The 24,162-nt window shown below is 43.0% G+C and overlaps 1 protein-coding gene across 6 annotated transcripts in view; it reads right to left on the bottom strand.

Annotated features, from left to right (window-relative positions):
- Positions 1–633: 633 nt before the first annotated feature.
- MARCHF3 (membrane associated ring-CH-type finger 3) overlaps positions 634–24,162 on the bottom strand; it is a 293,810-nt gene continuing 270,281 nt past the window's right edge. For 5 of the 6 annotated variants that reach the window (XM_077462156.1, XM_077462158.1, XM_077462160.1 and 2 more), the window contains 2 exons: positions 8,241–8,459; positions 634–1,883 (listed from right to left, as the gene is read on the bottom strand). In XM_077462156.1, the coding sequence (XP_077318282.1) occupies positions 1,725–1,883; positions 8,241–8,459 (378 nt within the window). In that variant the 3' untranslated portion in view covers positions 634–1,724. The remainder of the gene's footprint in view (positions 1,884–8,240; positions 8,460–24,162) is intronic. The other variant, XM_077462162.1, reaches the window with a different exon arrangement.

Genomic DNA, 24,162 nt, shown 5'->3' with positions numbered 1-24,162 from the left:
TGTTATCTGAAAGCAGACCGGTCACTGAAGAAGAGGATACCAGGGTTATGGTAGCTAGCTGCTGCCATAACAATGATATCCCTCTTCAAAGTGCAGACATATATTGGCGTGAGCCGGTCCGGAAGTGGTTAAAAAGAGGGCTCAACATCTTAGTATAAACATAAGTACATCCTCAGACAAAAATGTAAAGAAAACAAAAATGGGAAGACCCATTGCCAAAGCTGGCCGTACAAGAATTTTAATTGAAATTTTTCATTTTAAGAGTGTTTGGTTTTTTAATGGCTAGTGGGGTCAATTGAGGTTTGTTTTTGACCTTAGTTATGAGAAAATTTGAAGGATGAAAATTTGAACAAATACATTTTCTAACTGCATGTGTGGGTTTTCTTTGGGAAATTTCATTCATCCCAAAATCAAACGTTAAAAGCCAGTTAATTTTGAAGTACGTTTAAATGACAGTCATCAAATGTACTAAGAATTTTTGTATGAATATTCATACCTATATTCATGGGAAAATGCATTTAAAAATCTACCAGCTTTAAAGAAACAGTAGCCTGCTCAGAAACATAAAAGAAGTTATAAAAACGAATAAATTAAAAGGTGTTTCCTGCCAATATACAATAAAAGGCTTACCAGAAGAATTTATAGTATTTATTACTTAAATAATGCACAATCTTATAATTTTATAATAACTCATAAGGTATATGTGAAATTGTTTAAAAATTATTGAAGTTTATTTCCTCTGCTAGCCATCTCCCATTTAAGTCTAATGGCATATTTCAAATATTCCAGTAATTGAAAGGGTTAAATGGGTGGACTTCAGGATAATAATGTCTCTCTGTGTCTTGTAAGAACAAAAGCTTATGCTGAACACCATTCGATCAGAAGCAAGATCCTCGCTTTCAGCAGCACCACCAAGTAATGTGTAGACTGTAGACGGAGCTGACATTATTCAGAGTTACAATCAGGTACATCCTCTTGGCGTATCGATCCTGTAAATGCCAGGCTTGGAAAAAATACTTGTTTTAAAAAAATAGCTTAGAAACCATAAATATATTTATACAAAATGTGTTGAAAACAGAAGAAAATAAAAATAAAAATGGCTGCATAATATCATTTCAAGAAAGTACATCACTGGAGAAAAATATTGTGCTAAATTCTACGCCTTCACTTTAACATTTGTAATGTTTACCTGCCCTTTACAAGAAAAATGGAGGCAGCTCTTTTGTACGCACAAAGTGATATCGATGAGGTATGATACTGAAAACACCCCATGCTATCATGATGTCATTTGTTCTTATTAATATGACATATAACATTGGCGTGATTATTAGTTTCATTTTTAAAATGACTGCCTCCATTGTTATGAAATGATAGGTAATCATTACGCCGTGCTTTAAACTGCAATAAGGAGGACTTAAAAAAAAATACAATAGTGTATTCTCAATTTTAATGTCATAATATAGCAAAATAGGAGGTTAATGGCTGCTGTATTAGCGACTTGTATGCAAGATGCCCCCGGCTAAATGAACAAGTTTGGCAAGTTAGCAAATACATAATTGCAGCATTCATCACTTAAATTAAAACTGGATTCTGTTGCTCCAAGAAATGAGGATGTCCAAGTTAGGGGTTAACAGTCTCTGAATGAAGTCCAAGTGAGAAAAGAGAGGGAGATTTATAGTGCTACAGTGTGTGTGGCTGGCAGACAAGTCCCTCTTAAGTCACTGTCACACTATGGTCTCTTTAGAATTCCGTTTGAGAGAGTGCAGGCCCAACAACGACTGCTGATTGGAAGGTAAATTAATCGATTTTGGGATCACCAGAATAACCCTCTGATTGGTCCGACGCCATTCATTGTATAATCTACAGTGATATCTAAATGACACCTGGAATAAAAGAACAAAACGTACAGTTATTTATAAAAACAGGGATAAGTGTTACACTGCAAAAAAAAAACAACAACTATATTTAAAGGCAATTTAAAAGGTCAAAAGACTAAACTGATTGTGAATAAATGATACACTCTAGTTACAGTAAATTTGAAAATTAGGCATACAAAGTACACAGTCTACCCACCTAAGACTTCTACATTTTAGCCAGACAGAGCTATGGTGTGCCAGGGAGATCTAACATCTTGGTTTATTTTGTTGGTGTTCTGGGGACACCAATGGCTCGACCAGATAAATATCCAGGCAATATTTTCTGAATGTCAGCCACTGTACAAAATTGGCTCCCAACATACAGAGAACATCGTTTGGCATTAAAGCCTAACTCCAGGCAGATTTAAAGTCATTGTAACAGCAAGACGTTTTTTTAAATTTTTTAGGTTGAAGTCCACCAGAACACTAAAATCTGTAAATCTACTGGCATCCACGATCTAAGACTAACCTAACTAGCTCTGTAACAAAGTAATCAGTATACATACCTTTTTTGAAGCCACTCCGGTCTGGTCTCATGCTGAGCTGTCAGCGGCGGCTCCACTGTGGAGGCGGGTGCAGAGGACACAGCCGACAAGGGAAGCCCCATAGTAAGTCTATGGGTGAAGTCACTTCCCATTCATTTCCCAGCCATTGTCGGCTGTGTCCTCTGAAGAGCTTCCGCCACTGGAGACCGGACCAGAGCAGCTTAAAAAGGTATGTATAGTGATTTCTTCTTTACAGGGCTAGATAAATACCACGTCTTAGATCGTGGATGTCTGTTGATTTAGAGATTTTAGTGTTACGGTGGACTTTCACTTGAATTAATTCCCCTGGATTAAGAAAAAAATGTCCCAGCATTTGTATGCCCCCCCAACAAATAATTACTTGCTCAGTCAATCCAGCACTGTACCTGTCTGTAGCAACTCGCCACTCTGTGCAACACACCTGCCTAGGTAAGTATAGCACATTTGTTTATTATTTAAAATATATACCTCTTTAACCTCTTTCCAAAGGTGGTATGCATATATGCAGTCTCTCAGTCGGTGGGCTTTAATGCGGAGAGGACACATATATGCAGTCCTATGTAAACATCCTTCTGTGCTGAAAGAGTGCGCACTCCCAGCACAGTTACCAGAAAGCTCCTGATGTATAATTGCAATAGGGATCTTTCCGATCATGCAACCGCTGTAACAACCAATTACAGGAGTCACGTGAACGGAATACTTGCCTCTGCCTCCTGGTATTTAGAACCTCTTAAAGGACTAGGAGGCAGGAAGGGGTTAACCCTGAGCCACTTCGGACACTTCTCACATACATAAAAGTCAGCATATTTTTTTACTAGAAAATTATTTACTAGAACCAAACTATATATGTTTTAAAGCAGAGATCCTAGAGAATAAAATAGTGGTTGTTACAATGTTTTAGAAAAAGGAATACCCTCATTATTTATGGGACTATTACAGACAACACAGACAAATATGCTCCAAAACAATATAGGAGCATATTTGTCTGTGTTGCTTCTCTAATAGTCCCATACACAAGGAGGGTATTCCTTTTTCTCCTTCCACCATATCTCTATATTTGTTGTAATATTTTATGGCGGATTTTGTGCAGCCATTTTTTCTTTTTTAACGGAGGCAGTCATTTTTAAAATGCAGGAAAAAAACACTTTAATTTTAGTGCACACAATATAATACCCTTTTTTGTTATAAAAGGTAAAAGTTTTTTTGACCTTAATACATTCTCTGCATTAAGGTAAAAAAATAAAAATAAATTAATAGTGGCTTTACCCCCAGCCCCCCCTAAATACTTTCCTGATCCAGATCTCGATCCAGCGCTGTCTGCAGAAGCTCTTTCCCCTTTTCTGGCTCTGACAGGCTTGGCTGAGAGCAGTGGGAGCCATTGGTTCCTGCATGCACAAGTGCCCCCATGGGGAGCAGCTTCTCAGGGACCCGAGAAGAGGAGAATCCAGGCTGCTCTATGCAAAACCATTGCACAGAGCAGGTAAGTATAACAGGTTTGTTGTTTTAAAAAAAAATAAAAATCAAGCTTTACAATCACTTTAAAGATAATGTTGTGCCAAGTAAATAGATACCAAACATGTCATGCTTTAAAATTGTGTATGCCTGTGGAATGGCAACAAGCTACGGAACCTAAAAATCTCCACGCTTTAAAGGCCTTTACAGGTTACCAGTTTAGAGTAAACAGAAGGTCTGGCACTAGAATTATTGCTCTCACTCTGATGTTTGCGGTGATACCACGTGTAATCAGTGTTTGCATACCTATGTGGGACCTACTTATGCATTTGCCTGTGAGCACAGGGATGTAGTGGATGACATTTTGGACAAAGTATCATACAGGTGTAAAGTTTTTGCCTCAGAACAGTAGGGGTTCCGAGGGTTAATTATGTAGGTTGACTTTGACATCAGTTTGGCTGGGCTATGTTGGAAGTTCTGCTTGGTCATGTGTGTAGTGAGGTGCACATGACAAGCCAAAACCAGGCCTGGTTGGATGTTTTAGGCGTCAGCCTTCTCGGAACCAATCGGCAGGTGTGCCGGGCCTCGCTGAGGAGTCTGGGAGGGGGTACTTAAGATGTTGGGGGTCACGTGTTAGGCCGCGTACACACACGGGGACTGTTCGCCCAACTTTGTCCGTCAAACAGTTTCGGCAAACAGTCCGCTCAAAATTAGCATGGACGGACATGGCCACACACGACGAACGAACAGTTTGCTGAAACCGTGCGCGATGACGTGAACGGCACGTACGACGGGACGAAAAATACGACGTCCTATACACTGCATTATAACTTTCGGCGTGTAAATCCTTTCTGAGCATGCGCGGAACTTAGTTTGACGAACAAGCCTACACACGGGCGGACTGTTCGCTCAAACAAGGTTTCAGCGGACAGTTTTACAGAATTTCCGAAAAACCTTGTTCGTCAAACTGTCCGCTGAAACTGTCCGCTGAAAGCCCACACACGAGCGGACTGTCCGCCCAAACACTGTTCAGCGGACAAAGTTGGGCGAACAGTCCGCGCGTGTGTACGCGGCCTTAGAGGAGTTTGTGAGGCCCGTGTGGTCTGGTCTTGTTCCAGGACCGGGGTAGCCCCACGAGGGGTCCCGGTCATGGGGTGTCTGATATCCCGCAACATGCTTCTGCTGGTTACCCCCAATAGACCTGTCTGGTCTGGGGTAGGGATCTGTCTGTTCCCGAGTCTCAGAACCGGCTGGTCTGAGGCACAGTAACTGAGGGAGGATTCAAGGTGTCTGGATGTGCTCTCGGCTTGGAGAGGCACCACAGCTCATGGAAGTGACCGAGGGAGGACTCTACAGAGGAGGGCCGACAAGTAGCATCCTCTCTGGGTGGAATTAGAGACTTTGTTTTATCTGCAGTTCAAGGTACCCGAGTTCTTCACCCATGCTCTGTTCCTATATGAGACTGTGTTAATGGATGTTATCACTGCAAAATAAAAAAGAACTTTATTGGTGTCAGCGTCCAAGTTGTTGGGTATCAACCCTGGGAACCCCTAGATGTGGAAGAACAAGCCAAGCGGAGGTAACCGGTAAGTCAATTAAGTCAAGGCAGCCCTTCAAAGGATTATGGCCGCTACACTAATTTTTATTTTGTTATTTTACATAGAAGGGATGTTGTTTATCCCTTGTGATAGCATGGGCAGTGTACAGGGCCTCAGTTAGGCCCCAGATCTCTCCTCTGCCCTTCAAAAACTTTTGATGCTTTACAATCAATTTGTAAACAACAAACTGAAACCGGACGTGCCTATAAATTTGTCACTTCTGGTTTCTTACATCAGAGAAGTGAGAAGCAATTTTGATTATTCATGTTCCAGTCCATAGACTAAGCATAGATTAATGATGTTCGCACAAATTTTTTGCCTATTCGCATCTTCTGGTGCGAACCGAACAGGGTGTTTGGCTCATCCCTAGTCTTCTCATATAACATCATTAATTGACCTCACAAATGCTCTGACTGGAGCTAAACATTCCCACAGAAAAAAACCCTACAAAATGTTGTTTAAAGCCTTCCCAGAATAGTGGAGGCTATTGTAGCAACAAAAGGAAGGGAGCTTTGGAATGAAATGTTCAACAAGCTTATACAGGTATCCACAAAATTCTAGCCAAGTAGTCTAATAGCAGAATCAGCGTTTCATATACAACCCTATACAGATTGGTAAAAGCCTGGATCTCAGAAGACTTTGCTACTGTATTTGCTTATGTGCATTAGTCGTACTGCACAAGTTCCGTAAAAGAAAGTGTACTGAATAAGCAAAAGCAACCACGTGTGTACCAATTAAATGGTTGTCAATATCAAGGAAACTACATTTAAAGCATAATACATCTTAAACAAAGAAAAATGATTAAAAAAATCAATACTTTAAAGAAAAGCTTCTTTGCTGTTGCCAAAACTTATTGTGAAGTGGTACACGTGTAGCCTTGGGTGTTCTTTATAAAATCTGAACAAAAATATTGTGCTTGTTCTAAACACCCACACCGTAGCTGTCATTTTATTTTTGCAGGTCAAAATTAAAGAAAACCGGTCATGTAATGCCGCGTACACACGAGCGGACTGTATGGCGTACTTAGTTCGTCATACAATCCGACGGACAGTCCGTCGTACTTTCCACTGAACGGACTTGACCACACACGGATACCCAAACAGTCCGTCGAAAGCTTGCGCGATGACGTGTACAGCACGTACCACGGGACTAGAAATAGGAAGTCCAATACACAGCAAAGCACCCTTCCGCCGTGTAAATCCTTTCTGGGCATGCGCCATTCTTAGTCCGAAATTCTTAGCATGCCGGACTGCACGCTGAAAAAGTCCGCTGAAGCCCACACACGAGCGGATTGTCCGCTGAAATGTGTTTCGACGGACTAAGTACGCCATACAGTCCGCTCGTGTGTACGCGGCATAAGAAACATAATGGCTGCCAAGGCAGACCTCAACTTTTTAAAACCATTGTTGCCAGGCTTTTACGCAGACCCTCTTGCTCACTAACCCTGAAAAGGTATGCAGATATCAACTTTTCTTTTTGTGCAGGCTCAAATAAAAACAGTGAGGGTGTCTTATACTTTTTGTATGTAATTTGAAGCAAGAGCTTAGTTTGCTCCAAAAACATAAAAAGAATAGAACCCCCTGACAACACTGATGACTAACATAAGCAGGAAACTATTGATAAGACGTAGTTTAATGGTGTAGGAGAAAATGTAAGTTGCAGTACAGCCTACTTGCCTGACTCTCTGAGGCAATGTGATTGATGTCCTCCTACTTCCTTTACACCCTTGTATTAATTTATGTTGCCTCAGTATGGAAATGTGAGGATGCAGCATGGCAAGTCACTATGGATCTCCTGTGATTGCATTCGTATTGTACTGGTTTTGGGTGGCATTTTGGAAGGTTGGGCTGAGATTTTTAACTGTGGCCTAGTAACTCACGGTATAGAGACATACATAAAAATATGTATTCATGGAAAGACTGCTGCCATAGGGAGATCTGAGCTGTACCTTCAGGATCTGAGAATGGTGAACATTACTGCTGTGCTTGAAAAGGGTCAGTGGAAGTCTCTTAAAGCAGAACTCCATGAAAAAAAAAAATCTCCCATGCAGTTGGGCTGTCCCCTCACGGCACTGGTTAACTGCTTATTTTGTCCATGGCCGTACAGAAAAGCTGTTCCTGCTGTCCTCCCATTCAGAGCCGGTCTATGGGCATGATGACGTCAGGAACAGTCCATTAACAAAACAGCGTGCAGGGGGCAGGAGCAGCAGGAACCCATCTTGCTCTTGGAGGATCGGCAGGTTAGGCAAGTAGCTCTCCGTTTTCCTCACCCTAGACAAAAACTAGCAGTTAACCTATGCAGTGTAGGCACAGCACCAATGCATGGGATTTTTTTGTTATACTGGAATAATTCTTTAAGTGAGCAAAATCCCCAACCACTATCTTAGGACTACGTTTTGCTCACAATTTTCTTTCATGAGGCAACCAGTAGCCTGAAAAGATGATAATTATTAGTTTTTACCAGTAAACCAAGAGAAGAACAGCACAGCACAATTTACTTTATTAACACATTTTTAGTTATAGTTTATGTTGCAAGTCAATCATGACTCACCGATACTTGTTACACGCCACGATCTGCCAAATATTGGGGACCTGTGAGCAGACATTGAGTATATGAACATTAATAGTGATCTTTAGAGTAAATGTCCCTCAAAATATTCAGGTAAAGAGGAAAAACAGCTTAGGTTATCCATGTCAGAAACAGACCATTTACAATACTATAGAGAATTAATGGATAAAATAAACACATACAATACTCACAAGTGTCCAAAAGAGGTAAATTGTAAAGAGTGCAACTGTGAGTGCAATAAGTCCAACTGCTTCTAGTCGGCTACTGAAGTGCAGATGATCCACGGCTCCTCTAAGACACAACCACCCAGAGATGGTGGCAAGTGGGGTTATGAACAGGAAGCAAACCATGTCTCCAAACAGCGTTCTCTTCTCATGTTGGGGGCCAGGATTCCGTAACCACTACAAAACAAACAAGTCCATGAATAACTATTATCCTACAGCTCTTCTTACCATCCCACATTTACAAAGAAATGGCAGATGATGAAATATGGTCTGTCAAATCTGCTGATTTTTTTTGTTGTTGTTTATTAATACTTTAGTCCAAGATGACTACTCATGCAACAATCTTATTCTATAATCTCCTTTAGATTTACCAACTAGTGTGAGGGGCCTCCCTGTTAGGATATAGATTGAATAGACTGTTTAGAAAGGCCCTCATCCCACCATATTGCGGTTTATAATTACATCCAAAAACGAAGCCCACACATTACAAAGCCACCCATTGAACAGCTTTCAGCAGGGACTGGCCGAGATTTGAACCAAGGAAGGGGAGGCTGATTGTACCAAAGTTGGACGATCGATCCCTCGTTGAGAGAACACAATGACTCAGCAGGAGGGACCCCCCCCCCCATCGACACAACCCGTGGTTGCAGGAAAGAACATTGCTTCATCTAAGGCCGGCTTAAGCTAACAAGCAGCTCCGACTCCAACAATCTCCTCCCTCTGACAAGTTCAGTCTCTAAAATTGTCCTAAACTATTTAGTGGTGAAATTGTGGTGTACAGCCTCCATCTGTGGTTGTTTATGATGGATTTTTCATTGGTGTTTGGGATGCATTTAGAAGAACTACTACTACCTAGACACATCTGAAACCACTACCACAGCCTAAAGGAAACCCGTAGTGAAAGTAGTATAGGGACTGCCATGGTTTTGTGAGAAAGCCAACTTCTTGGCTTCCTAAGGCTTCAGTACTTTCTAAGTTACTGATCCGTAAAAAGCAAGGAGATCAGAGAGTTAATACTTTCACATTTTCTTTAGGCAATACTTTGTTCTATAGAACCTTACAAATTTAAGAAATAAAAGACGCTTTAGCAATTCTCAAATCTATATAGGAAATCAGTGTTTGCCATCAGTTTCCACACCACCCTTTAGATGATTGGCAGCTTCACTGAAGGCAGAAGGGTGAAAGACAAAATGCCAAGTTCTTAGATAAAGTCAACATTTGCATATAGCAGCTACCAGGGATTTGAGACTTCAGGACACTTTAGAAGTGATAGTTTAATTCCTTTTATATCACTATTTTCCGAAAATGTTTTGCGTTGAAGTCATTGGACCATTTGTGTTGCAAATGGCAGGACTTATCTTTGCTTTAAGAATGTCTTCTGTAGGTGAAAAATCTCTAAACTTGCATATTACTTGGAATTTAAAAAAAAAAAAATGTTTAAAAGATAAACTTTTCCAGGCGGACTTGGTCTACAGCGAAAAAAAAGAAATGCAAACGTCCATTCTTTAACTGACATTTCCCAGTGCAAATATGAATCTGAGTGGTTGAGTTGATGCAATACTGATTGTCTTAGACAGTTAATTTCCTCTGACACTTCAATAAATCAAGTACACTATTTTAAGTGATGTCTGACTGAAGTGCTATACAGGGAATCAATACCCCTCGTCCTCTACTAGTAATACTGCTAATGATACTTCCAAACGTTCTGCAGTTTTTTCCTAAACAACTCAAGTCAGGCTTTGTAGAAAAAAGTTCCTGTTTTTTTCTTAATATAGGAACAATCTATACATTTTGTTGAAACTTGTTACTTATAAATGGAAATTCCCATGGTTGTCATTAACATTTTAAAGTGTTACTAAACCCACAAAAGTAAAAATCAGTTTTTATTTGCAGTAAAGCATGCTTATTATACTCACTGTGCAACCTCAGGTGTTATTCCTGCACATTGTGTAAAAAAGCTGTTTGATCCTGTCTTCTCTGTTCCGCCCCTGAGTCATGCAGCCTCATAGGACAGTCAGAGGAGAATGAAAACTCCTCCTACAAGCTTTACCAGTGCTTGGCTGGGCACTGATAGAAGTCACTGCTATATACTGCTGATGAGAAAAGGTATTTAGCAGTTTATAGTTACTAAAATAAATGCATTTCCATGTTCTGTGTACTGTGGGAGACCAGGTTTAGTGAATGCAGGGTCCTGGGTTTAGTAACACTTTAAGGCCGCGTACACACGCGGGGACTGTTCGCCCAACTTTGTCCGTCAAACAGTTTCGGCAAACAGTCCGCTCAAAATTAGCATGGACGGACATGGCCACACACGACGAACGAACAGTTTGCTGAAACCGTGCGCGATGACGTGAACGGCGCGTACGACGGGACGAAAAATACGACGTCCTATACACTGCATTATAACTTTCGGCGTGTAAAGCCTTTCTGAGCATGCGCGGAACTTAGTTTGTCGAACAAGCCTACACACGAGGGAACTGTTCGCTGAAACAAGGTTTCAGCGGACAGTTTTTCGGAATTTCCGAAAAAACCTTGTTCAGCGGACTGTTCGCTGAAACTGTCCGCTGAAAGCCCACACACGAGCGGACTGTCCGCCGAAACACTGTTCAGCGGACAAAGTTGGGCGAACAGTCCCCGCGTGTGTACGCGGCCTAAGAGCAATAACCACTTTGGAAATTACTTTTTAAACATTTCCCTTGAAAGATTTCCCTGTACAATGTTAAAGTACTGTTAAGTGTTGTTAAGCACCTGAAAACAACTGCCATACTCCTGCAACACATGTTCCTTGAATAAAAATCCCACACTTAAAAGCAATAACCCTTATGTCACAATTGTAAGTGCAGACCTCCTATTCTTTAATCCTTGGATTTCATTGACTGGTTTAAAAGTCAGTGGATTGCCAATATTTGTTGCAACCCACTGGTAGGCTCTTTTGCAAAAGCATTACTATAGCCCCAGCAGACTGCAGTAGGGTTGAAATCAGAGGAGGGCAAGCCATGTGTAGTATCAGTTGTATTAGTAAAATGCATTGAAATTAATAAATATATAAAGTTTGGGAACCTCAATGCTATGAAATAATTTTGTTTTCTGTACCACTGGAGGAGGGGATTGGAGTGGAGCCCCCTAATGGTTCTGCTGTGGGGCTCCATCAGACATAAATAAGAAAAAAACTTGTGAAGTGCTTTAATCTATTATATATATTATATTTATATATATATATATATATATATATATATATATATATATATATATATATATATATATATATATATATATATATATATATATATATATATATATATATATAATGTATACACTATATTACCAAAAGTATTGGGAAAGCCTGCATTTACACACACGAACTTTAATGGCATCCCTCCGTATAGTTCAATATGGAGTTGACCCACCCTTTGCAGCTATAACAGCTTCAGCTCTTCTGGGAAGGGTGTCCACAAGGTTTAGGAGTAGGGTTGCCACCTCATCCCTTTAAACCTGAACAAATATTAAATTACACAGTTTCTGTGGCAATTAAACTCACTTGGTGCCTTATCTGCATTAAATTAGCCTCAGAAACTATGTATTTCATATATGTTCGTGTTTAAAGGGACGAGGTGGCAACTCTATTTAAGAGTGTGTCTATGGGAATGTTTGACCATTCTTCCAAAAGCGCATTTGTGAGGTCAGGCACTGATGTTGGATGAGAAGGCCTGGCTTGCAGTCTTCATCCTAATTCATCCCAAAAGTGTAAAGGTTGAAGTCAGGACACTGTGCAGGCCAGTCAAGTTCCTCCACCCCAAACTTGCTTATCCATGTCTTTATGGGCCTTGCTTTGTGCACTGGTGCTCAGTCATGTTGCGACAGGAAGGGGCCATCCCCTAACTGTTCCCACAAAGTTGGGAGCATGAAATTGTCCAAAATGTATTGGTATGCTGATGCCTTAAAGCGTTTGTTAACCTAAAAAAAAAAAAAAATGGATCCTGTCCCTTTGAAGCATGTTATACAGCACAGTGATTGTACTGTGTAATTTGCCCCCCTGTAACACCTGAACTACCTGGCTGATCCTGCCAGTTTCTACCCTCCCCTCTGTAAACTGACCATGGTATATCATGGCTGCTGAGCCCTGACAGTGTGGTCAGTTTATGTGCCTCCATTATCTGAAGTCCCGCTCTCCTGTGTCTGTGTCCTCTTTCCACCCTCCCTCCCTGCCTGTCAACTAGTGAAAGTGCCCGCCCCCCTCCTCCCCTCCTGTTGCTGAAATAACTGACATCTTAATACTATTCTTACTGTCTCCTAATGACAGGTGCCCCTGTGTGTGTAATTTATTTTTAAAAATGCAGTATATACCCTATTTCTGCATGCCGATTACATGACCAACTGGCTCTCTTCTCCTCCCCCCCCCGACTGACGTCAGCGGGGGATCCTCAGCCTGGACCCCTCTGTCAGACAGGGAGAGGAGAGAGCCAACCGGACATGTGATCGCCGATCAGCACGCAGAAATAAGGTATATACTGCATTTTATTTATAAATCACACACACACACAGGGGCAACTGTCATTAGGAGACAGCGAGGATAGTAGAAACATGTCAGAGTGGCTTAACAGCCACTTTAGGAGTTCCCTTCACTGAAAGGTTGGCCAAGCCTAATCCTCTGAAAAACAACTCCACACCATAATCCCCCCTCCACCAAATGATTTAGACCAATGCACAAAGCAAGATCCATAAAGACATGGATGAGTGAGTTTGGTGAGGAGAAATTTGACTGGCTTGCACAGAGTTCGGACCTCAACCCGATAGTACACCTTTGGGATGAATTAGAGCAGAGACTGCAAGCCAGGTCTTCTCGCCCACATCAGTGCCTGACCTCACAAATGCACTTCTGGAAGAATGGTCAAACATTCCCACAGACACACCTCTAAACCTTGTGCACAGCCTTTCCCAGAAGAGTTGAGGGTATTATAGCTGCAAAGGGTGGGCCAACTCAATATTGAATACTTTTGGTAATATAGTGTATATTAGAGCACTTCACTATTTTTTCTTATTTAGTTATTTTTGTGATGGCACAGAGTGTCAGCTGCTATACGTTATTAGTAGTTCTCTAGACATATACAAGTAAAAGGCGCAACACACTGAGTGACAGTATAGAACCCCAATATAATTTAAATCGTGATTGAGATAAGATGGAATTGATAAATGTTCATATGTAGTCCATAGACAGAGGTCCATACACTATGGGCTGCCTCAGCGTAGAAATAGAAGCTAGATGTTTTTTCTTAGTATTTCTCTAGCACCATGGTAAGATGTATTCTATAGGGCAGTGATGGCGAACCTTGGAACCCCAGATGTTTTGAAACTACATTTCCCATCATGCTCAACTACACCGCAGAGTGCATGGGCATCATGGGAAATGTAGTTTCAAAACATCTGGGGTGCCAAGGTTTGCCATCAATGCTATAGGGAGTAGCACAGGGTTTCATATATTCATTATTTTTTTCCCTCAGACATGGTTATGCCCTTGGCCCTATCACAGGGAACAGGCAAAATCGTCCACCTATACCTTATCTACTGTAGGAGAAGCGACTGCAAGCAGTATATGTATTTATATTCTCACTTGTGTCCAGCCCTGGGATACCACTTTAATTCTAAAAAAGGTGATGGTGCCAATAACTAAAGCATCCAGGTTCCAAATTTTATTACGGTATAATCTTGACCATATACATATTTTGGGGGTACATTAAAGGGGAACATTCTCAAATCAATAACCTCACCATTTCACAACAATAATTCAAAATATGTTATTTTTAATACAATAAGAGCATAGGGTAATTCTTCAAGGAAAGCAATACAAGTAAAATGTATCAAGCATCAACCGGTTCCTCTTCTACACACGCATATTATTATTAAATTACCAAGGAATCTAGCTTCAGCTCAGTCATAGCCTACATAATCCCTAGATATCAAGTGTACGTAACCATCCATAGGACTGTCTGGCCACGAGATGTCACTGTTGTCTTTTGCATAATTCTACCGTACAAGTATAATGCAGAGAAAATCATTTATAAGAAGGCTATCCCTGCTTTAGCACAGGCAAATTAATCTCTTTATTATCAGTAATATAATGAGCAGTAAAAAACCACAATGAGTTGACCAGAATAAACCATTAACCACATTTCAAAGAAGGAGAATATCAGAAAGCCAGTTATTATATTATAGCGTTCTCAATTATAACATGCTGCACATTGCAGCGACAAGAAGCCACAGGTGTTCTCTGGAGATGTATTATTCATCAAATAGCTGCAAATGTCTACTTTATAACCATTTTACCTGCTATCTTAATAATTACATACCTCCCAACAGTTTTCAAATCTAAAGAACATTTTAAGTCCAGCTCCCAGTCTGATGAAACCACGATACAATGCTATACTGTATGTATGCATTCTTAGACATGAAATAAGATCATTAAGAAATACACAGGAAAAAAAAATGGGATGTTGTCTGTAATGACAAATTAAAGGCCTAATTTTATTTCCTAAAGAATAAACCATATGCAACAAACTCGGTTTTCCTTCCTTTTATTTTTAATAGCTCACAGTTTGTTTTCATTTATTATGGCGTTAAAGTAAACCTATAATTAGTTCCTTATCTGTTCTAGAATTTTTCATCTCATGATATCTTTTTTTGGAATGTAGGTTAGAGCAGCGACGAGAAAAGTTTTTTTAGCACCCAAGGTGAAGTCAGGATATCAATTCAAATGTAGTAATGCTCATTGCTCTGGCTGCCGGATTGCTCTCCTTTCACCCCCTCTGCACAGGCTGCACATCACCTTATGCCTTACCACCTCTTTTAATATCCACTGAGCTTAGAGCCCAGCTTGGTGCTAGTAGCTAGGCAGACCCTAAAGCTGGCCACAGTTGGATCAAAATTCAGCAAGGCTTGGTTAAATCTGCTTGCTGGATCATTTTCCTTCGATCAGCGCTGCAGCCACTGATCAGTATAGTTTGACAGTGGAGGAGCCCCCGCTGTCAGAATACAATAACACAGTGAGAAGGATTCTTCCACCCACCTCGCTTATGTGGATAGGGGAATACTTTCAGTATTTTCCCACTGGTTGATAAAGAAAAAAAAAAAAGAAGAGATCCATGGATGGTTAGCCTATAGCACACTGTGATGGGGTGAGAAGTGGTGCATACCCTAAAAGTGCTTGCGCTTCTTGACCTGCACTGTGATTGGCTGAAGGGTAATAATGAGCTTAACCACTTGCAGTGGTGGCTGGTGAAGTTTTACGATGGGGGAGTGCCAGATGCCACCCTTCCTTTTTGACCCCTCCCACTTCTGATACACCCCACCCCTTATGGAATCCACCCATCCCCCTGTATTCCACTTGCTTCCCCCCATAATGTCAGGTGTATACAGTCACAGAATTAAAGGACAGAGTATACAGCTCAACCTCACAGATCAGGGTATATAGGTCAGCATTACAGATAGGGTATATAGCCCAGCATTACAGAAAGGACAATATAGCTCAGCCTCACAGAGCAGGGTATATAGCCAAGTATTACAGATAGGGTTGGTGTGGCCACAGGGCTCGCGGCACTGATGCACCCCCCCCGCACCAGGGGTGGCTGCGGGGCTTGCGGCATTGTCAGCCAGCACTCCCCACCTTCCCTCCTGTGGGAGGTCCGCCACTAACAATGCGGCGGGCTGCTCTCCTGCCGTGACCTCCTCTTCTCTCCTCCTGTGTCCTCCGGGCAGCGGCAGAGGAAGGTCCGGCTCCAACAGTCTCCTCTTCCAAAGTGCTAGGCATCCAATAGAATCGCCGGTGCTTTGGCCAATTGGGAAACAGGACTCACAACCTGCCTGCTGATTGGCAGGGAGGAACTGTAGTGTGAAAATAGCAAAAATTAATTTGCTATGGTCACACAATTGGGTGGGCTCAGGCGCACTCTCTGCACCCTGAGCCCACCCTATGTTGAAGCCTATTAGAACCTCTGTCTCTAATCAGGTGCTTCAAAAAAAACACATCCCCGCCATAGGAATTAATGCGCCGGCATCCTAAATGGGTAGGGAGGGCAGCGGCGTTGTTAGGGGGGCACCCGACCACTTGCCCACTGGGCACATATACTCTCTTCCTAACCAGACCAACATTTTCAGCTTTTGAATGACAATTACTCAGTCATGCAACACTGTACCCATATGAGATTGTTGTCCCTTTTTTTCACACAAATAGAGCTTTCTTTTGGTGGCAATCACCACTGGGGTTTTTTATTTTTGAATGAAAAAAGCCCAAAAATTTTGTCAAAAAAAAATTAATTTTTCTTTGTTTCTGTTATTCAGTTTTGTATTAGTAAATTTTTCTTCATAAATCTTGGGCAAAATTTATACTGCTACATATCTTTGGCAAAAAATAACCGAAATCAGTGTATATTATTTGGTCGTTGTGAAAGTCTACGGTGGCAAGCTATGGTGGCAATCATTGAAAATCGATCACACCTCATGCACTGACAGCCTATCTCATTTCTTGAGACACAAGCTAGGAAAGTACCAATACCCGAAATGACCCCTTTTTGGATAGCAGACATTCCAAGGTATTTAGTAAGGGGCATGGCGAGTTTTTTGAAGTTGTAGTTGTAGTTTTTTCCCACAATTCTTTGCAAAATTAAGATTTTTAAAAAAAAAATTCACAAAATTGTCATATTAACAGGTTATTTTTCTTTCACATGTGCATACCACAAATTACACCCCAAAATACATTCTACTACCTAGGGCTGCAACTAACGATTATTTTCATAATCGATTAATCGGCCGATTATTTTTTCGATTAAACGATTAATCGGATAAAATCCCCAAAAAAACGTAATGTTCAATTTTTCAGTTTATTTAAAAGTAATAATGAAAAAACTGGGACACAAATGATGGGGCACTATTCCTCCCAGGGACACCAATGACTGGGCACTATTCCTCCCACTGACACCATGGATGGGGCGCTATCCCTACCATGGACACCATGGATGGGGCGCTATATTCCTACCACGGACACCAATGACGGGGCACTATTCCTCCCACTGACACCAATGGCGGGGCACTATTCCTCCCACTGACACCAATGACGGGGCGCTATTCCTCCCACTGACACCAATGACGGGGTGCTATTCCTCCCACTGACACCAATGACGGGGCGCTATTCCTCCCACTGACACCAATGACGGGGCGCTATTCCTCCCACTGACACCAATGACGGGGCGCTATTCCCCCCCACTGACACCAATGACGGGGCGCTATTCCCCCCACTGACACCAATGACGGGGCACTATTCCCCCCCCACTGACACCAATGACGGGGCACTATTCCCCCCCCCCACTGACACCAATGACGGGGCACTATTCCCCCCCCACTGACACCAATGACGGGGCACTATTCCCCCCCACTGACACCAATGACGGGGCACTATTCCCCCCCCCACTGACACCAATGACGGGGCACTATTCCCCCCCCCCACTGACACCAATGATGGGGCACTATTCCCCCCCCCACTGACACCAATGATGGGGCACTATTCCCCCCCCCACTGACACCAATGATGGGGCACTATTCCCCCCCCCCCCCCACTGACACCAATGATGGGGCACTATCCCCCCCCACTGACACCAATGATGGGGCACTATTCCCCCCACTGACACCAATGATGGGGCGTTATTCCTCCCACATTGGTGTTTCTGGGGGGGGAATAATAGAGCCACATTGGTGTTTTAGCGGGGGGGGGGGATTAATAGCGCCACATTGGTGTTTCAGCCGGGGGGGGATAGTGCCCCATCATTGGTGTCGCGCGCGCGTGTGTGTGTGTGTGTGTGTGTGTGTGTGTGTGTGTGTGTGTGTGTGTGTGTGTGTGTGTGTGTGTGTGTGCGCGCTGGGTACAACTTTTAGCCGATAGCTGCTACCTTTTTTCACACTCTGTGTGCAGCTCGGCTGTGTCCTCCTCACAGATTCTCGCCCTCTGTTCCCTTGAGGCAGCAGCGGGCGGGGCTGAGATCTGTGTGAATGTCAAGGAGGAGAGGCGAGCCGCGGACGTGCAGCGGCGAGTGCGTGCATGGTCACAGATAGCGCCGCCGAGGACGGATGACATAGGAGGAGAGGATTTATTTCCGTTTTTTTCAACTAACCGACAGGCGGAAGGTGCGGACCAACTAATCGATAATGAAAATCGTTGACAACGATTTTCATTATCGATTATTATCGATAATATCGATTAATCGTTGCAGCCCTACTACTACCCCTCCTGAGTATGGCGATACCACATGTGAGACTTTTTTACAGCCTGGCCACATAGACAGGCCCAACATGCAGGGAGCACCGGTAGGCTTTCTAGGGACATAAATTACCCATTTAATTTCTTGACTACCTCTTGCACTTTTGAAGGCCCTGGAGCACCAGAGCAATGAAAACACCCAAAATATGACCCCATTTTGGAAAGAAAACACCCCAACACATATTCAACGAGACATAATGAGTCTTTTTAAAATGTAATTTTTTTCCACAAGTTTTTGGAATGTGGTCCATGTACAATATGTACATAGCAAAAATAACACTCCAAAATATATTCTGGAACTCCTCCTGAGTATGGCGATACCACATGTGGGAGACGTTTACACAGCCTAGCCACATACAGAGGCCCAACATGCAGGGAGCACCATCAGATGTTCTAGGGACATAAATTTCAAATCTAATTTGACTACCTATTACACTTTTGTGAGGCACTGTAGGGCACTGATGTGGCACGGATAAGAACTGATGTGGCATGGATGAGCACTGATGTGGCACGAATGTGGCATGGATGAGCACTGATGTGGCACGAATGTGGCATGGATGAGCACTGATGTGGCATGGATGTGGCACAGATGAACACTGATGTGGCATGGATAAGCAGTGACATGACACGGATGAGCACTAATGTTGCGTGGATATGGCACGGATGACCACTGATGTGGGACGGATGAGCACTGATGTGGCATGGATGTGGCACGAATAAGCACTGACGAGCACTAATGTTGCTTGGATGTGGCACAGATGAGCACTGATGTGGCATGGATGTGGGACAGATGAGCACTGACGAGCACTAATGTTGCTTGGATGTGGCACAGATGAGCACTGATGTGGCATGGATGTGGGACGGATGAGCACTGATGTGGCACGGATGAGCACTGATGTCGCACGGATGAGCACTGATGTGGCACGGATGAGCACTGATGTGGCACGGATGAGCACTGATGTGGCACGGATGAGCACTGATGTGGCACGGATGAGCACTGATGTGGCACGGATGAGCACTGATGTGGCACGGATGAGCACTGATGTGGCACGGATGAGCACTGATGTGGCACGGATGAGCACTGATGAGCACTGATGTCGCATGGATGTGGCACAGATGAGCAATGATGTGGCATGGATGTGGCACAGATGAGCACTGAGGTGGCACGGCTGGGCATGGATGGGCCATGGCTGAGCATGGAGGAGCCATGGATAAGTATGGATGGGCACGGCTGGCCATGGATGAGCATGAATGGGCATGGATGGGTACAGATCAGCGCTGTGGGCATCAGATCCAGCCCACAAATGCTGCTGCACCCGGGTCCCTCTTCTCCTCACACACTGTACCGATCAGTGTGAGGAGAGGGGAGAGCTGAACTAGACATGCACCGGCTTGTTTACAAGTGATCTCTCCATCATTGGATGGAGCCATCACATAGTAAAGGGCCGCTGTCATTGCCCCTTTACACCGATCTGTGATGCACCGGGTCTGGACGACCTGGCCATCACAGGTACTTCCATGTGTGCGTCCCAGGAGGTGGACGGGAAGCGCGAGGTCAGGAGGACGTCCCTGGACGCCCTCTAAGAGCTAGCCGACCGCTCTGCAGCCATCTTTTGGCTATAGCCCGGTCGGCGAGAGGTTGAAGCGGAGTTCCACCCAAAAGTGGAAGCTCCGCTGATCTACCTGCCCCCCCCCCCATGCCACATTTGGCACCTTTCAGGGGAGATCCCGTTTTTGACAGGTACGCGTCCCCACTTCTGAGAGATCTCGCCATAATGCACTTGGGGGCTAAAAATATTAATGCACACTACACACTAGGGGGAGAACCTCTGGGAAAATCAAGGATGGCACTCTGCGGCGGATCACATACATGTACGTGATCGGATCGGGCATTTCTGGATAAGGGGGCGTGTGTGCCCGCTGCCCCAACTGTGCTATGATTTGTTACAGCACAAGTCAGTTAACAGGTCTCGGCCATTGATTTTTGGCCAGGACCTGCTGATTGCCTTAGCAAATCACAGTACTGAGCCCTGTGTTTACGAACAACACAGAGCTCTGTACACAGAGCAGAAATGTGCCTGCAAATCAGGAAGAAAAATCAGTCCCATCTACTAGTAAAAGCAGCACATATTGCACACATTACACTTGTTAGGTGCACAGTTAACCCTTTCATTGCCTCTAGATGTAACCCCTTCCCAACCAGTGTCCTTAGTACAGTGACAGCGCATAGTATTCACAATTATCACTGTATTTGTTTAATTGGTTAGTCAGTTCCCACCCAGTTTATTTGCATCCAGTTATTTATGTATCGAATATACCTGGATCAATATTACCATGCACAGCAGCAAACAATTCTACCATAATAAGCACAGTATCAGGCACCCAAGAGTAAGAAGCAGCAAACAATTCTAGCATAATACGTATAGTATCAAGCACCCAAGAAGTTGATTCTTGGTGTGGTAATTTCATTGAGCACAGTCATTCTTGGTAACAGATCTCCCATCTATGACCTGTCTTACCATTATCAGGCTACATATATTTATTGCACTATACCTGCTTTATCTCTACGTCAAGATAACTGTAATTAAAATATTATGTTGCAAATCCCTGATCCCTTACGTCTGGCCAACCACATAAATATTTTACAATTAGATCATAAATTCTTAAGTGCTCTGTTTGTATGAAAAGCATCTCCGCTGACACATAATTGTTTTACCTCAATTCATAAAGTACTGCATTGTTTTGCACAAACAGAATTATACCGTCTTCTATCCACATCAGATGACAAAATACTTGGATGTATAAAATATATAATTCACCAATTAAACCATCACACAAATCCACTGGGCAAACATGTTCATGGGAAGCAATATTGAAAGTGGTTATGCAGATTCATCGCAGCCGCTATACACAATTATATAATTCTTAGGCGGAAGAAGAGTACAAAATTCATTTCTAATTATAACAGTAAAGAAGCTCATTAGAGCCATAACCGTAAGTAAAGCCATTACCGTCTCCCAAATTGGAGTTCTTTAATTAAGAGAACAGCACTGAAATTAAGTGTAGGAATCCCTTAAAGCTTTGCTATGCTGAGCAACACAAGAAAGTGAAATGAGAAAGTCTATGGAACTATGTACAAAGGGCAGAAATAATTCTAAAGCAGGTCAATGAGAAACCACTACAATTCCCATGATATTTATTTGCCAGTTATCATTGTCTAGCAACATTGTATACTAAGAGCCGGTTCACACAGCGGGCGATGCGAGGCGACACGACTCGCCTCGCCTCGCTCTCGCAAGTCGCCCCCGTTCTGTACAATGGAACCGTTCTGAGAGGAGCGACTCGAGTCACTCCGACTCAGAAAAAGGTTCCTGTACTACTTTTGGGCGACCTTGGGGCGACTTGCATTGACTTCTATACAGAAGTCATTTGCAAGTCGCCGCCGAGGCCGCTGCAGGTCGCGGCGAGGCAAGTCGGAGTCGCCTCGCCTCGCCTGCAGTGTGAACCGGCCCTAAAGAAGAAATGTATTTTCAAATTGTTATACTTGCAACTGCTTACCACTAAATTCTTTTTCCATTTCGTTAGTCCTTGACTGCCATAGCCTTAAAAGAGAAATCCATCTCTCACCATGTTTCATGTTGCTCCCATACCCATTAGGGAATCTAGGACATCTTCTCCCCATCCCTGTCATTATTTGAACTTGGTGGGATTGTGAGCGACTCCACCCAAAGAGCTGCCTCATTCATTCCAGGAATCTTTGAATTAAAAAAAATGACAAGTCCCACCCACCACCATGGCAGAGGGACTTGTAGATCTCAATAGAGCGCTAGTGCTGAAGTAACAGAATATCTGTACCGAGGTATGGCCTTGTATCCGAGGAATAGTCTGCAGGAGCCAGAGCATTGTACCTGCAATCCATCGATTGCAGTTCAAAAGCTTTGAAGGCTTTAGTGTAAAAAATAAATAAATAAAAAAGCATTTTTCTATGATCATCAATACAGGTGCATTTATTTTTCTGGGACCATTATTATTATTTTTTATAGTTTTAAAGGTTTTAGTGTTAGCAGGAATATACCTCTGCCATATAATAACTTTCAGTTTGGCTGTACCCCCCCCCAGCAACATTTTATCTACATCTATGATGGATACCAGTGCTGGTATTGTGTACTATCTTGATAGACTTAAAGAAATGTTTTTTTTTTTAAAGTTTTGAGTAGAGTGGAGGTGGATTAGAACACCCATTAGATTTAAAGTATCTCACAAAAGTGAGTACACCCCTTACATTTTTTGTAAATATTTTATTATATCTTTTCATGTCACGACACTGAAGAAATTACACTTTGCTACAATGTAAAGTAGTTAGTGTACAGCATGTATAACTGTGTAAATTTGCTGTCCCCTCAAAATGGCTCAACACACAGCCATTAATGCCTAAACCGCCGGCAACAAAAGTGAGTACACCCCTAAGTCAAAATGTCTAAATTGGGCCCAACGTGTCTATATTTTGTGTGACCATCATTATTTTCCAGCACTGCCTTAACCCTCTTGGGCATGGAGTTCACCAGAGCTTCATAGGTTGCCACTGGAGTCCTCTTACACTCCTCCATGATGACATCACAGAGCTGGTGGATGTTAGAGACCTTGCGCTCCTCCACCTTCCGTTTGAGGATGCCCCTGCAGATGTTCAATAGGGTTTAGGTCATGCTTGGCCAGTCCATCACCTTTACCCTCAGCTTCATTAGCAAGGCTGTGGTCGTCTTGGAGGTGTGTTTGGGGTCGTTATGTTGGAATACTGCCCTGGGGCCCAGTCTCTGAAGGGAGGGGATCATGCTCTGCTTCGGTATGTCACAGCACATGTTGGCATTCATGATTCCCTCAATGAACTGTAGCTTCCCAGTGCCGGAAGCACTCATGCAGCCCCAAATCATGACACTCCCACCACCATGCTTGACTGTAGGCAAGACACACTTGTCTTTGTACTCCTCACCTGGTTGCCGCCACACACGTATGAAACAATGTGAACCAAATAAGTTTATCTTGGTATCATCAGACCACAGGACATGGTTCCAGTAATCCATGTACTTAGTCTGCTTGTCTTCAGCAAATTGTTTGCAGGCTTTCTTGTGCATCATCTTCAGAAGAGGCTTTGTCTGGGATGACAGCCATGCAGATGCAGTGTGTGGCGTATGGTCTGAGCACTGACAGGTTGACCCTCCCACCCCTTCAACCTCTGCAGCAATGCTGGCAGCACTCATACGTCTATTTCCCCAAAGACAGCCTCTGCATATCATACTGAGCATGTGCACTCAACTTCTTTGGTCGACCAGCACGAGGCCTGTTCTGAGTGGAACCTGTCCTGTTAAACCACTGTATGGTCTTGGCCACCGTGCTGCAGCTGTAATTGTGAACAATCTATGTAAAAAAAAGTATGAGCGATGTGCGCAACCAATCAATAAAAAAAAACCTAATATCAACAAAAATCAAGTCCACATAAACTCGTGTTTAATCATGATCCATTCAAACATATCCACAGTCTCTGAAACCAAGGTAATTTTCAGCTTTCAGTGTTGTTGCACTTTG

Source organism: Lithobates pipiens, unplaced genomic scaffold (assembly GCF_037356315.1).
Source record: "Lithobates pipiens isolate NorthernLeopardFrog02 unplaced genomic scaffold, aLitPip1_a1.2 Scaffold_3, whole genome shotgun sequence".
NCBI classification, from domain to species: domain Eukaryota; kingdom Metazoa; phylum Chordata; class Amphibia; order Anura; family Ranidae; genus Lithobates; species Lithobates pipiens.
Note: the sequence above shows the minus strand (reverse complement) of the source record. Positions and strands in the feature narration are given on the sequence as shown.